At 39.3% G+C, this 14,122-nt stretch overlaps 1 protein-coding gene across 1 annotated transcript in view; it reads right to left on the minus strand.

Annotated features, from left to right (window-relative positions):
- Window positions 1-13,211, minus strand: part of LOC104166277 (macrophage mannose receptor 1-like) — a gene marked incomplete at its 5' end in the record, with an annotated part of 44,290 nt that extends 31,079 nt beyond the window's left edge. Inside the window, 7 exon segments of the mRNA XM_009706151.1 lie at window positions 87-248; window positions 1,390-1,563; window positions 9,757-9,918; window positions 10,125-10,241; window positions 10,685-10,837; window positions 11,984-12,149; window positions 12,979-13,211. Of these exon segments, the coding sequence (XP_009704453.1) occupies window positions 87-248; window positions 1,390-1,563; window positions 9,757-9,918; window positions 10,125-10,241; window positions 10,685-10,837; window positions 11,984-12,149; window positions 12,979-13,211 (1,167 nt within the window).
- Window positions 13,212-14,122: the final 911 nt, after the last annotated feature.

Below are 14,122 nucleotides of genomic sequence, written 5' to 3' on the forward strand. Positions count from 1 at the left end.
GTCTTCTTCACTGAGACAGAAGACAAGGCAGCCAACTTCATTGTCTAAAGCTCTGGGATTTAAGGTCTTGTTCTCTATCACTTTACCTCCTATATATGCTTGCTCATGAATCTCTGTGATGCTTAATAGTTCTGCATTTTGCTGCTGACAGCTTTTCCTTGCTTGGTGCCATGTCAGAGCTGATTCTGAGTTTATCTGATAGTGAATGCCAGTTGGAACATCTTCTGTCCAAAATCTTTCTGTGTCATCTGGAAGATGAAGTGACTACTGTTAGAGGATTGACATCACACCAATTAAAAGGAAATGAAGTATGTAATGATGCAAAATCTCTAAAAATGTGTGGTATTAACTGTATACTATCATCAATTTTAAAGCACCAGAAAACTGGAAATCAGATTAGGCATCAATTTAAAAAAAAAGTGTAGGTTTTTAGAAGGGGTGAGGAATGAATTTCCAATATTTGCTTTTAAATTGTCTTTTACACAAAATGTAGTACTAGGTAAACCAGATGTATCTGTTAATTGAAAAAAAGAGCTTCCAGGGTGAAATCAGAGGAGGAAAGTAGGCAGGTAGGTAAACTCTTATGCCCCTGGAGGCTCTTCATCCCCACGGAGCAGGAACTCCCTTTTAGCTCATCATCAAGATAAACAGCTTTTTCAAAAATGGCAGAACCTGGCCCTTGACAGCCCGAGGAGCTATAAAAAGAGTCTCTGTACGACCAATATGCAGATCAACTGCAGTCTTTGTTTGCAGAACAACTCACAAAACCTTGTGAAACTGTTGTATTATTGGGAAGAAAACTGAACCAGTTTGTGTCCTGAAGTGGAGGGATCCAAACAGAAGTTCGGTGCAGAAGATAGTACAAAGATGGGAGAGGAGGATAACTTTAGCAGCAGCATTTCTGTCTAGGCTGGCAATAAGAAAAAAGAACAAGATAGAAACTGGACATTAAGGGGGAAATAACCAGTATATAGCAGTTTAAGTGAGCACTGACCTACAGGGCATGCATGAGGAATAAAGAGCAAAGGGAATTTTTTGAAATGATGATATCAGTCTAAATTCATACTGGTCATGCCATACACTTAAGTCGCATATACCAAGAGCCTCCTCACCTCTCTGGTCCACAAAGAGAAACAGCCACCTCCAGCAGGTGAGTCAGAACCTGGCAGGGCTGAACCCCACTCTAGTGGCACCTCTTCCTCTACACTCACTGTAGAAGGAGCACTTTGCTACTGGGGCTCATGGTCAATCTCATCATTTTCGTTTGGGCTACTCTGACAAGGTTTGTCATGAGGGTGTGCAGCTGGTAGCTGATAAAGAACCCAGCAGCTCAATAGATGGTTTTCTCAACATTTCATGACAAGTTAATAAATAAAATGCAAGACTTACTTATTAGTGGGCAAAATCCATACAGTTTATCGGCATCAAAATCTGCAGTTGTCGCACACCAGAGCCAGCCATCTGACCTACCAGCATCTGTGCACTCATTGTACTGATTGCCTTCATATTTGAAAGGAAATACACATGGCTGTCCCTTGGCATTTCCTTGTAATGTAAAGGTATCTGGAGGGAAGAAATGTTAAGAGGACACATGGAAATAATAATAAAATCATAAGTCTGACTTCCTAGTGATAGATCTATCTATCAGTGTATCTGTCTGTCTAAATTGAGAAGTCATACCATCTTTTTTTAATTAATTTTTATCATTTTTTCCCCCTTGTGTAGCTAGAGATTTTAAATAAAATGTTGTTTTAGTAGAATTCAGGTTTTAAATGCTGTGTTTAGAATTTGATATATATACCTTGTAGGAAAGTTAAATTCTGTGATGATAGGTTGCTGACAATTTTTGGTTCCTGAAGACAGAAAAATGACAAGTAGATCTCAGACAGAAGTTTACTGCATTATTTTATTCTGTGTGGCTCAATAGGTTAGCTTTATCACTCTATCTTTTCATTAATTCTTTGAAGAAAAAGGATCGCTTACCAGAAAGAATACCGATCAGGTTGTCATGAGCATATTTACACAGTAAAAATTTCATATTTCAATTGCACATTTCTGCACTTGGAGAGCTCTTGCAGATTCACCCTCAACTCAGATTCTTTAGGATTAGCAGTGCTTCCTCTTTTTAAACTATCACAGTATTACAGAAGTGTTCTTTTATCCTGAAATTTCTGGTATATGCTCACAATACCATATTCATGCAAACACATTCACCCACTCAGTTCTACATACATTACTGCTTTACTGTTTCTCTCTATAGCTATACCCAGTGAGTGATACACATCTTCAGACTAGAAGTATTCTTCTAATTTAGTCAGACTAGAAGGGAGGGGCCAGTTCTTCCTTCTTGTACCTCATGTCTTGGAGCAGAAACAGAAACTTGCACAGCGGTCGTGAAAACATATCTCTAAAACCCTTTGGCTGATCGCTGCACCATGAGTATGATGGGGAGGATAAATGGAAATAGTTCCATGCTTCCTCATCTCTCATCGCCCTCCCAAACAGTGCCATCTAATTTAGTATTTCCACAGTAAGAAATTCCAGTTTAAAGATCCTGCTCTTACTACCTCCATTTCCCCCAACAACCCTATATCTCCCCTCTTCTATTCTGTGAATCATAAACTGCCAGGATAATACCCAACATATTCTTTAGATCATGTATCAAATTTGATAACAAATATAAAATAATCAATCTAAGCATTAGAACTGTAAAGCCGCCCAAGGAAAAGTGTTTTCCTATCTAGTTTAGCACAAAAACAAGAAACTTACCCAGTGACTGTAATGAATCATGCACAAGGGAAAGAAAAACTAGGAACCTGGAGAAAATCATTGCAAATGTAACTTGCTTTTCATTCCTCGAACAGGCATTGGACTATAAGATTGGCAGTGTATAAAATCCTTCTGAGTGAGGATAGTAACAGGTCCTTCTCTGTGTCAAAGGGTTGATGGATAAAGCTCTGTACTCTAAATAAGGAAATATCCTGTCACGTGGTATTTTGAAATAACTAGAGTGCTCATTGCAAACACTGCTCTCTTTGAAGAGCAAGTCACTTCCAAAACTGAAGTCTCTATCCTTGTAACTAGAGGTGGTGATGTTTGTCTTTTTCTGGGACTTTGGTAGTAGTATATATGGGTCAGTCGTTGGGGTGCTACACAGGACAGACCTCTAAAAAAGCAACTTAAGAATTGGTGACAAGAAACATGCGGTGAAGTATCATTGATTAAAAACTCTGTCTCTGCTTTAACCCTTACATCTCAGAAACAAAGGGAGACAACACCCCAGTGGTTCAGTACATTGCTATAATGTCACAGCTCTACATATCTAGAAGAAAGAGAGCAAATTTTACAGGATCTGCAGTATTCTGTGCATTATGAGTTATTGCTCACTTTGAGGGCTAAAATTGCTTTTTCTTCTGCACTGTTACACTGCTTGCTTTGATCACAGTTTGAGGCTGGGCTTTTCATAACTACTTGTTGAAGACCAGGAAGAAGTGAAGATGTTCAAACCTATAGGCTATAGGTAAGCTTCCCTGTAACAGGAGGGAACTTTCTGCCTGGAATACTTTTGTATAGAAGCAAAAGGATGTGTTCATCTATCTGAGAAATTCCTAATGAGAGTGTTCCAGGACAAAGACAAATGTAAGCTAAATTGGAAAAGCTCCTTTTAATCTGTAAGCAAAGTGCTTATCTGAAGACTTATATTGGCATGGCAATTCTTGTACAAATACACTGCAAAGCTGTGCTGGCAAATATTCACATGCAGACAAGTTCTACTGTTCCTTCTGTTTATTTACATCAGTGACATTAAAAGAAGTTGCGATAACAAAATTGAAAAAAGCGAGAAGTGAAATAGGCAGTGGTGAGATATATATAGAAGTTGAACAGAAGATGTCATATGAGGAGCAACTGTGTTTGCTTTTATTTATAAGGTGTTAGGGAAAATTATTGCAAGACCTGGCTAAACTTGTTGACTTGACTGTTAGAAAGTACTAAGAGAGAAAAATATTTTCAGAAAAAAAATGGGTGGATTTAACTAAAAGTAGGAATTGAATAAATGGTTTAATAATAACTATTCTATTTGTAGGTGACATTCAGGGAGAGCTTAGTGTGAATAGGGCTTGCAAGAGCAGCCCAAAGTCGTAAAACCGGGTGGTGCCACAGACAGCATTGGAGTGGGAGAGAAATATAAACTGAGTTTACTGAGTGAAACCGTATTTTGGATACATCCTAAATCACTAAATTAAATGGCTCTGACAGAGGGGATCCCAAGGGAAAATACCTGGTGGACACGATTCCTGCCTGGTTCCCTCCTCTGCCTCACAAAGTGCCAGCTGCACTCCAGTCCAAACCGGGCTTTAGTGCCCCTCTTGTGTAAATGGATGCTTGTGAGGATTCAGCTCCCCAAGGCTGCAGAACGATGGGGGGAGATTAGTGCAGACACTGGGGTAGTCTAAAAGAAGAATTGAACACTTCAGAGTGCCCCTTTCACGTGACAAACCAGCCTGATGCTGAGTAAACCTTTTTGTGGTCAGTGTCCTGCGTGCTGCATTTCACTTGTACAATAACCTGTTCTCACCAGTGTGCTAAATTCTTGATTGCATTTATACCAAGAAATCAGGAGTCCAGTGCCTAGAAAAAGAAACTTCATTACTTTTTATCATTATTTCTTTTAACTTTCCAGCATGCTCAGTAGACTGTGTGCAGCCTGGGGAAGGCAGGTTGTTTGCTGGGGCTATCTGCTAAGCACTCTTCCCCTTAAAGTGCTTAGTGTCTAAATTATATTTGCAGTTCACCTAAATGCTCTTTTGTACTGCTTTCCACTGTTTTTCTAACATCTTAAACCTATTCTCGCAGATTCCTAGTACAGTATCATCTGCTGCATTGCTTAGTTTTCAGTTCCTTTTTCTCTCATTTAACAATGGCAAGTTGGTGCTTATTTAAGCTGAATTCAAAGTGGAAGGGAGAAAAGACCTCCTTGTTATTGACAAAAGAGATATTGTGCAGGCAGGAGTACCTCCCTTCCCCTTTCCTCTCACCTAATTCACAAGGGAGGATGAAGCTGAAAATTACACTAATAAAAACTCCATTTATTTCAAAGCATTAACAAAACAAATGAAGAAGGCAAGGGTGAGAATATTTTAATTCATTTTAGTGGACATACTACAGTTAACAATCGTATTACCAGATTGAAAAAAAGACCAAAACCTACACCTGAGCTTAATATCCTTTGCTGGTATGAATTGTATTTTCCATAGCAGAAAAAGAAAATGGCAAGGTTTGCTACCCCAAAGTTATCTGAAATAAGTATACAAAGCGTCATTTTATAACTAAGTATAGTAACATACACCTGTAAGGAACAATAATAGTGCTGGTCTGATGGAGTGAAGTTTGTGGGGCAAAATGACTTCAAGATTACAATAGAGTCAGGCAGATTTTATTTTTTTAGTTCTTTGCAGTGTCCACAAAGTCATGGGAATACAGTTCTAAATAGTAATCACACTTTATTGAACATTCATGCTCACTACTTGACTTTTATAGTCCTTTTTCAGTAGGTTTATTTGGTTTTGACAAGTTATTTACACTAGTGTTTTTGCTAAGGTACTTGAGAACATCTTGATTGTTACAAAACTATAACATCAATCCATAAATCTGATTTTATAAAGTATGCACGATGCAAAAGAGTCTGCTAGTGCAAAAAAGGGAGAAAGGATTTAAATCAAGATTACAGATATCATCACTAGAGCCTTAAAAATCCTTTAAATTCAGCAAGTAACTTGCTCCTCTGAATTGGTACTTGCCACAGGACTCATTCTCACCAATTCTTCAGTCACCAACACATCATCTTAGAAGTGTTTCATTGCCAGAACCTGTTGATAGTTGGGTTTGTCTTCTTCTCTTGTAGAAATAGACTGACATGCCAGCTCCAAGAAGAGTGAGAATAGCCAAAAAAATGAGTGGCCAAACGGAGACGTGAACAGGTGGGTGAGTCTCTTCATTCTTTTCCTTCCCTGAAATGGATGTGTATAAATGTGAGAAACCTTAGTAATTTTTTATTCCAAATACAACATGAAAAACATGGAGGAGATATTCTCTCCTGTCTGAACTTGAAGTCTGTTCAGTGTAAACCTGAGCCTCGCATTGTTGCTGGTCAGTAGCCAGGTCTCAGTTGCTGAAGCTAACATGATTTTAGTGGATCTTGATTACAGTGATATATAATGCATGCAGTGGATGCTTAAGATTTTAATGAAAACGCATGCTTTAGATATGGATATGGGATGGTAATTATTTGGAAATTAGTTTGACAATATTTTTATGTTACTTTATTTACAGTAATACCTATGGAAGAAGTTTGCATATGCATCTTACATAGGTTTTAACAGCCTAGTTAAAGCTCTCTGTGCCTGTTCTCAAAGTTAGTCACAAGCTGGGCACTGCTGAACTTGTCAGCTCAGGGTTAGCCCTGCAGCAAGTCCAGTTGACCAAGAATGTGTGAGTGCTCGTGTGCAAGTAAAAAGCATTGTGGGAGTACCCTGAGTGATTTATAATCATGCATCCCAGTAACCGTCAGTAGGACATATTGTCTAAAAGGGGGTGATTTGGGAAAACTTGTTTTAAGTTCTTTTGTATTTAGATTTTTGTAAATTTTATTATGAAAGCTCTTACCTTTTTGCTGTGGAGAACTCCCACTTGGCTCAACTTCAATGAATATCAGAGAGAAATAATATGACACTTCATTAGAATTCATAAGTTTGCTCTGCTAAAATTATACAGGAACAAAAACACTTGAAAGATTACCATTGCATTAATAACATATATGTCTTTTATCAAAGGTAACACAAGTGAGGCAACAAATACGTTGCTAAGGTTTTAACTTCCTACTTAACATTACCAAGCTAAACATAAACATAAAGTTTTAAATGAAATCATAGAATGGTTTCGTTGGAAGGCACCTTAAAGATCATCTAGTTCCAACCCCCTGTCATGGACAGGGACACCTTCCACTAGACCAGGTTGCTCAAAGCCCCATCCAACCTGACCTTGAACAATTCCAGGGAGGGGGCATCCACAACTCCACTGGGCAACCTGTGCCAGTGCCTCGCCACCCTCACAGTGAAGAATTTCTTCCTTATATCTAATCTAAATCTTCCTTCTTCCAGTTTAAAGCCACTGCCCCTTGTACTAATCCCACATGCCCTTGTAAAAAGTCCCTCCCCAGCTTTCTGGTAGGACCCCTTTGGGTACTAGAAGGCTGCTCTAAGGTCTCCCCAGAGCCTTCTCTTCTCCAGGCTGAACAACCCCAACTCTCTCTCAGCCTGTCTTCATAGAAGAGGTGCTGCAGCCCTCTGATCATCTTCATGGCCCTCCTCTGGACTCACTCCAACAAGTCCATTTCCTTCTTCTGTTGGGGCCCCCAGAGCTGAAGGCAGTACTGCAGGGGGGTCTGACGAGAGTGGAGTGGAGGGGTAGAATCCCCTCCCTCATCCTGCTGGTCACACTGCTTTTGATACAGCCCAGGATACGGTTGGCTTTCTGGGCTGTGAGTGCACATTGCCAGGTCATGTTGAGCTTCTCGTCAACCAACACCCCAAGTCCTTCTCCTCAGGGCTGCTCTCAATCCATTCTCAGTCCATCCTGTATTTGTGCTTGGGGTTGCCCTGAGCCATGTGCAGGACCTTGCACTTGGCCTTGTTGAACTTCATGAGGTTCACACAGGCCCACCTCTCAAGCCTGTCAAGGTGTGTCCCCCCCCTTCCCTACAGCATGTTGAACGCACCACACAGGTTGGTGTTGTCAGCAAACTTGCTGAGGGTGCACCCAATTCCGCTGTCCGTGTCGCCAACAAAGATGTTAAACAGCGCCGGTCCCAATACCGACCCCTGAGGAACGTCACTTGTCATCGGTCTCCAGCTGGATATCTACCAGCATTCAAACACTGACTCTTTTCTATATTCACCAAAAATACCTTTTCACATTTGTCCTGAAATATTAACTTTAAGTTTAATTTTAATTTACTGACAACATGATGTACAACTCTGGAGATTAATTTCACATAGCACATTTTAGGAAGATCTGCGTGTCCAGCAGGATCCTTTTGTTACAATTAAGTTTAAGATTCTTAAATGTCTTCCCTAGAAAATGCCCTCTAAATCAAGGCTGTAATCTTCCTATTTGCCTATGCATTGAAAGAGACAGAGAAAAAGAAAAGACCTTTATAAAATCCTTTTTTGTTGAAGAGCTGCAAAAATGTTTGATACTCAGAAAAGAAGAAGAGTTAAACATATTGGATGTTCTTATAAAGTAAGAAAACCTGTTCTGAATCAAGAGTCCCTAAATTAGCAAGAAAATATTTCTCCTCTTGACTGTTTTACATTACAGTTTGAAAACACACTTGCTACCCAGAGAAGCTATAAAGGCAAAATGTAAAATGAAATGAAAGCAGAGCAGAATATGAAATGAACAGGTACAAAGCAAAAGTAGCACCTACTAAGGCAGGAAATAGTTATATATGAGAGCACCTTAAAATTCAATTGATCGATTTTAGTGCTTCCTTATTATAGTACTATATGGAATGGAATATAATTTGTATATTCTTAGTAAATTTTTAATGAGGATTAACTGATTTACTGCCATGGACATGTGCTGATTTAAGCATGGAAATTAACAGTGCATGGGAGATGATTGTTTCTTTGTTACATTTCAGTTTGGTTTTTTAAATAAAGACTGTATTTGCAAAATTATTAAAAGCTAACCCAAAATTTTCAATTATTTTCCTGAGAACTACTGTGTCTTGCGATGTCTATAGTTTTGAAATCACGTCCTTTCGACTTTTCATCCAAACAAAGCAATCTTAAATATTATTTTACACAGGAAATTAGGTTTTTGGCATAGGACAGAGATGTTCCCCATGATTTACTGGGGACAATGCACAATGCCAGAGCTGAAAAATTAAACCTCATCTCACATCTACTACAAAAGTACAAAGGTTTAAAGATAGCAACCTACCATTTTTTAGGTAAGAATGATTTTAACACCTAACTTAAGAGAATGGAATGATAGCGGTTTCTTTCAGACAATTGTATCTTTTGTATGTCCACTTGGGAATACTGCACATATTGTTTTACCTCTGAAACATTAGTCTGGCATATACAGCACTGCATGAAATTTTCCAGAAATGCTGTTAAAACAGCTTCTGTGATGACTTGAAGTTTTCATTTAATAGGGAAGTATTCCTTATATTGTTATTGCAACACAAACAGCTGGCCTTTTAGTATCACTGAGGCATTACTGACTTAAAGGCTGTTGAACCAGACCCAATGTAAAGCCAGGTTTTGACGCTGGGCAGTAATACAATTTTTGAGTATAACAAGCTTGAAGAGGAAGCTTGATTATTCGCATTAATTCCTCCCTTGAAGGGTATAATAACGGTTACGATACTTAGTTCCTGGAAAAGTCATAAGTTTGCACAAGCATTTGACAGATGCCGTACCAATGCCTCTGTTAGGTATTCAAAAATTTTTGGAAAGTCTTGTTCTCAACTAGCGTGCATACGGCATGATACCATAGTTCCATGAGAGTGCAGACAGTGATGTGAAGAGCTCTGAATCTCCAAAACAGGGCAACCACAAATGTTTAGAAAAGTGAGATATGCCAAGTGAAACTGTTAGAAGTTACTTCCAGGCATGTGGTGGAGGGCTATAACAGTTACTAGTAAATAGATCTACTCTGTCACTAAGGATTGAGTCACTAAGGACATACCTTTGGATTTTTTGCAGATAAATCCTTTTTCAGAATAGCAATCAGTGTTGTCCCAGTAACCAGATGGTACAGTCATTTCGACGCAGTGATGCTCCACACCAGACTCTTTCTCCTCCCAGTTGACAAAGTCCAGTGCAGCATTATCTAGCCACAACCACTGGCCTAAAGAGTAACATACAGAGTAAAAAAGAATTAAAATGTATCTCATGGATATTTTAAATTGTTAACTCAGCAAATTACTTAAAAAATATAATAGTAACCCATTTTTCAGCTGAAGACCACATCATTTTTTGTAAAAATACAGTTATCCTCAATTTTCCTGTATTAGCAAAGCATTTTTCATTTAAATATTGAAAGCAAGACATTACCATCCACATTTCGGTAAAGTCCTATCCAGAAGCCTCCTACTTTATTTCCAAGTGGTTGCATTGTATGAGTCAGAAAGTCAGATTCATCCATGTTTTCTACCGAAACCAAAGTAGCACCTGAAAGTCATATAGCAAGCAAATAACCATAACCTATGTGAGCAAATGCTGGAGTGACCTCCTCTTTCAAGTTTGTACAAAAAATAATTTTTGAAAGTATTGTGCATGCTACTCTTTTGGCTTCCCCATTGCTTCTTGCAAAGGACAGAGGCCTGGAGGTGCTTAGCGGCCCTGGCCCCCACCACTGCCCCCATGATGGTGCCCCAGAAGTCAGGAGCTGATTGGGAGCTCCACACCTGAGAGGCTGCAGCCCCTGGGAGGACAAAAGGCTGCACAAAGTTGTTTGTGTCAGTTTATTATTTCCATTGTGTCAGATTTTGAATAGCTTGATAGGTAAATAAAGTATTTCTAGTTATTTTTTTAAACCAATGTTTTTACATTTTTATGTGAGTTTTGTATAAACTTTTATACAAATCTCATCAGTTGATAATGAAGGCTCTCACCTAACCGAGCACACTCGAGGGAGGCCAGTGCCCAGCTTGTCCCAGGTGATGCTTCGAGGTAGTAGCAGTGGCCACGGTAAGGGATCCAAGCTCGGAGTTCGGCTGCTTCGGGGCAGTCTCCAGGCAGCTGAGCAGGGTCAGTAGGAGCTATAGCTAGAGAAACCATATGGTATGGAATTGATATTGCATTATGAGAAACCTGTGAGGTAGGATATGTGTGTAAATACTGTGGGATGTCTCTCATCCAGCTTTAACTATCTGGACCTCTACTCCTGACTATTCCTACATTCCCCCAGCTCAGACAACGGGGAGAGCCAGGCAGTCAAGTGTGAAACGTTATTTCTCCAATCACGTTTCTTAGGAAAGGAAACAAATCACATCCTACAGCACCTAACTGCCTGCCTTGTCAGTATTGTGAGGAAAGGAAACCCTGAGGGATGATATAGATCTCAAATTTGCATTCTCACAACACAGAAAGCTGTTGTAGGCTAATAAATCATTGATACCACAGTCCCATATTGTATGGCTGCCTGGTGTCTGTATGTTGTCACTTTATGCAAAGGAGCCACCAGTGGAGCATGCCTCCACCACATTAGTCTCTGTTTCTGATCATGTGTGCAACTTCACTTGTATCAGTCTGCGGTTCTTGCACTGCATATGCAGACCAAATGTACAGCTGGAAAGTTTAACTCTGAAGCCACCTTCAAGTGGCAAAATCTATCTTGAATCTCACATCAGGAGCAGACTATATTATGTAGCCTTAAAGCCTCAAGGAGGGAAAACAACACAACTCTACAAAATCTACAAACAAACATACCTCTGCATACCTCTACAGAGAGTTAGTGTCATTCACATTCCCAAGGCTCTTACACCTGCATCAGAACTGCTTTACCTCTAGCAATAGTGAATGGAAGTGAAAATCTTGCCTGTATTTTGGCTCAGTGACACCCCTGTGTGAACTTATCCAGTTGCTGCTCTCCACACAGTGTGCGTTCCCAGCACTTACTTATATTACACACAATCTCAAGAGTGATTTATGCTCATGTCTCAGAAAGAGCAAAATACCTTGAAGACAGAGCTTGAAGCAGTGTAGCCATATCCATTTGTACAAGAGGTTTTCATGTGCCTGAATTCATATATCATCCAACAGCAAACCTCCAAATTCTGCAGAGAGGTAGACAGTATCCTGAAGGATACTCCTCTGAGGGTTTTAACCGAAGTCAGAGCAAAGCCTCTAGGATTAGGCAGACTAATGGAATTATGAATGTGTCTTTAAAATTATTACATTCATTTGCTTACCATCTGATATCTTACAAACTGAAAAGTAGCTTTCATTGCAAGATGCTGTTTTCCAAGTACCATCAAGATCTAGGTAGACACAAGCATTTTTCTCCTTTGGTTCCCCTGCTGCCCATTTCGTGTACCTGGTTTTCCAGTTATCGGTCCATTTGTAATAGCTGCCAGTCTGAAAACAAAGTTCTGGTAACAGTTTTTTTACATAAAAAGCTCCGGTGCATAACTGTAGTGTTCTATGTCTATTTGAGTTTTTCAGCAACAACAACCTGTTCTGTTTTGGTTTTTTTTGGACACCATTCACTGTTCTAAGCAATGTCATTGGGCGCTCTGAGTTAAACAAGGACTACATATGAACAGTGTTCAACAGTGCATTGTTTCTGGGAGGGTTTTTCTGAAGTAACACAAACTTCTACAACATGGCAAGAAAGTCAGATGAGTCCATCTTGGGTCATTTAGTAAATCCCATACCAAGAGAAGCAATTGCAGAGAATTTGTCCCCTCTGCTCTGCTTTGTTTAAATTAAAACTGGGAGACATTTGATGAGTAAAGATTACTTGGCATTAAACAGTCAAAATAATCTTAAGATATCTCTCTAACACTCATAATAACTTTTATTAACATAATAATAGTTATAAGTAGCCCTCTATATAGCAGGGAGTTAGGCTTTCAGAATGGCTAATGGTTGCTTCACGATAGCTGCACATCCTGGCTTGTGACTCTCAGTCTGCACCTTTGTTTATTTTACCATTTCTAGAGCTTTCTACTTTCATCTGCTACTTCCTGCTTAACCTTTTCTGTGTCTCTTCACTCCATTTGGTGCATGAAAAGCTTTGAGTAACTCTAACAGGACCACTATAAATCTATGCATATACACAGCAAAGACCTTGACATTCAGAGTACAGTTGTATCACCACTATTAGAAATTGGGCATCCAGAAGGTCTATAAAGAGGAGGAGAGCTCAGCAAGCACCTGCACCTCCCATCTGTCCAGCACTTACCATATTGCTGTTAAGACCGATCCATACAGGTTTTCCATATTGCAACATCTGGATCCACAGGAATGAATGGATGTACGCATCTGAAATGCTGGCAAGTTCTGCGGATTTGTCTTGACAATTTTTTCTAGCCTCTTCCCATTGCATTTCAGATGAGATGATTGAATAGCTACTGTCACCATAATGGACAAAGCCAGAGGATGGATTTGTTGTTGGTACTTCAGTCTTCGTTGTAACTATGGAGGAAAAACTGAATGCATGAATTTACAACATACCACTAATCTTTAACATGGAAGCTAATAAAAAATAGTTCAAAAGGTCCAGTATTAACAATAAATCAAAATCTTTATTAAAGCTCATTAACATTTCATTAATTAAAAACCAAACCAAAACCAAACCAAACAAAAAAGCGCAAACCAAACTTGTTATAAAATAAGAACCAAATTTGTTAATGTAAAAAGCAGAGTGAAATCCGGGATGCCCTGAAGTAAAGAGTATACTTTCTAGAGGCTTAACTAGTGTAGACTAAGACACATAAACTGGATATTTCAGTTCCCGTGCTTTGAGATATTTTGACTAAATCTGGGTATCTGAGTATACACCAATTTCAGATCATTGGTGGAGAGGACTTATGGCTAGACATTTGAGGCATTTACTGGTTTATCCTGTTATCACAAGCTGAGACTGGTACTTGATGTTAATTGATCGCCACTCGCTGTTGACTCAAAGTCATTAGCCTGTCTGGAAGGGCTGCCTGAGCGTTGCCTGCACATTTGAGTCAGGCAGTGTGTATTTCCACTCGTGAGATTGTAAATGTATTTGCAAGAGCTGTAACTGGGATTAAGCAAACTAAATACGCCTCCCCAAAACTGTATGTTTGCTGTTCAGGAAGAGGGGGTTCTTACAAGCAAGTTAGCTATGTTGAGAGTGAACAGGCTGCAGGAGCTGACTTAAGTGGGAAGGAATACTTTTTACTAGTGCTGTAATAAAGGTGAGGCAAAACTGTTTTGTTATCTGTGTTTTGTCTTCTCCCATTATATGGCTGGGCAGCAGGGATTTACATAATTACAGTTCTACAGCAGGAGAGTCAACATTCATTACTCATTTTGGTGCAAAAATTAATATTCATAGAATCATAGAATCATTA

Source organism: Cariama cristata, unplaced genomic scaffold, assembly GCF_000690535.1.
Source record: "Cariama cristata isolate BGI_N322 unplaced genomic scaffold, ASM69053v1 scaffold18178, whole genome shotgun sequence".
Taxonomy (NCBI): Eukaryota; Metazoa; Chordata; class Aves; order Cariamiformes; family Cariamidae; genus Cariama; species Cariama cristata.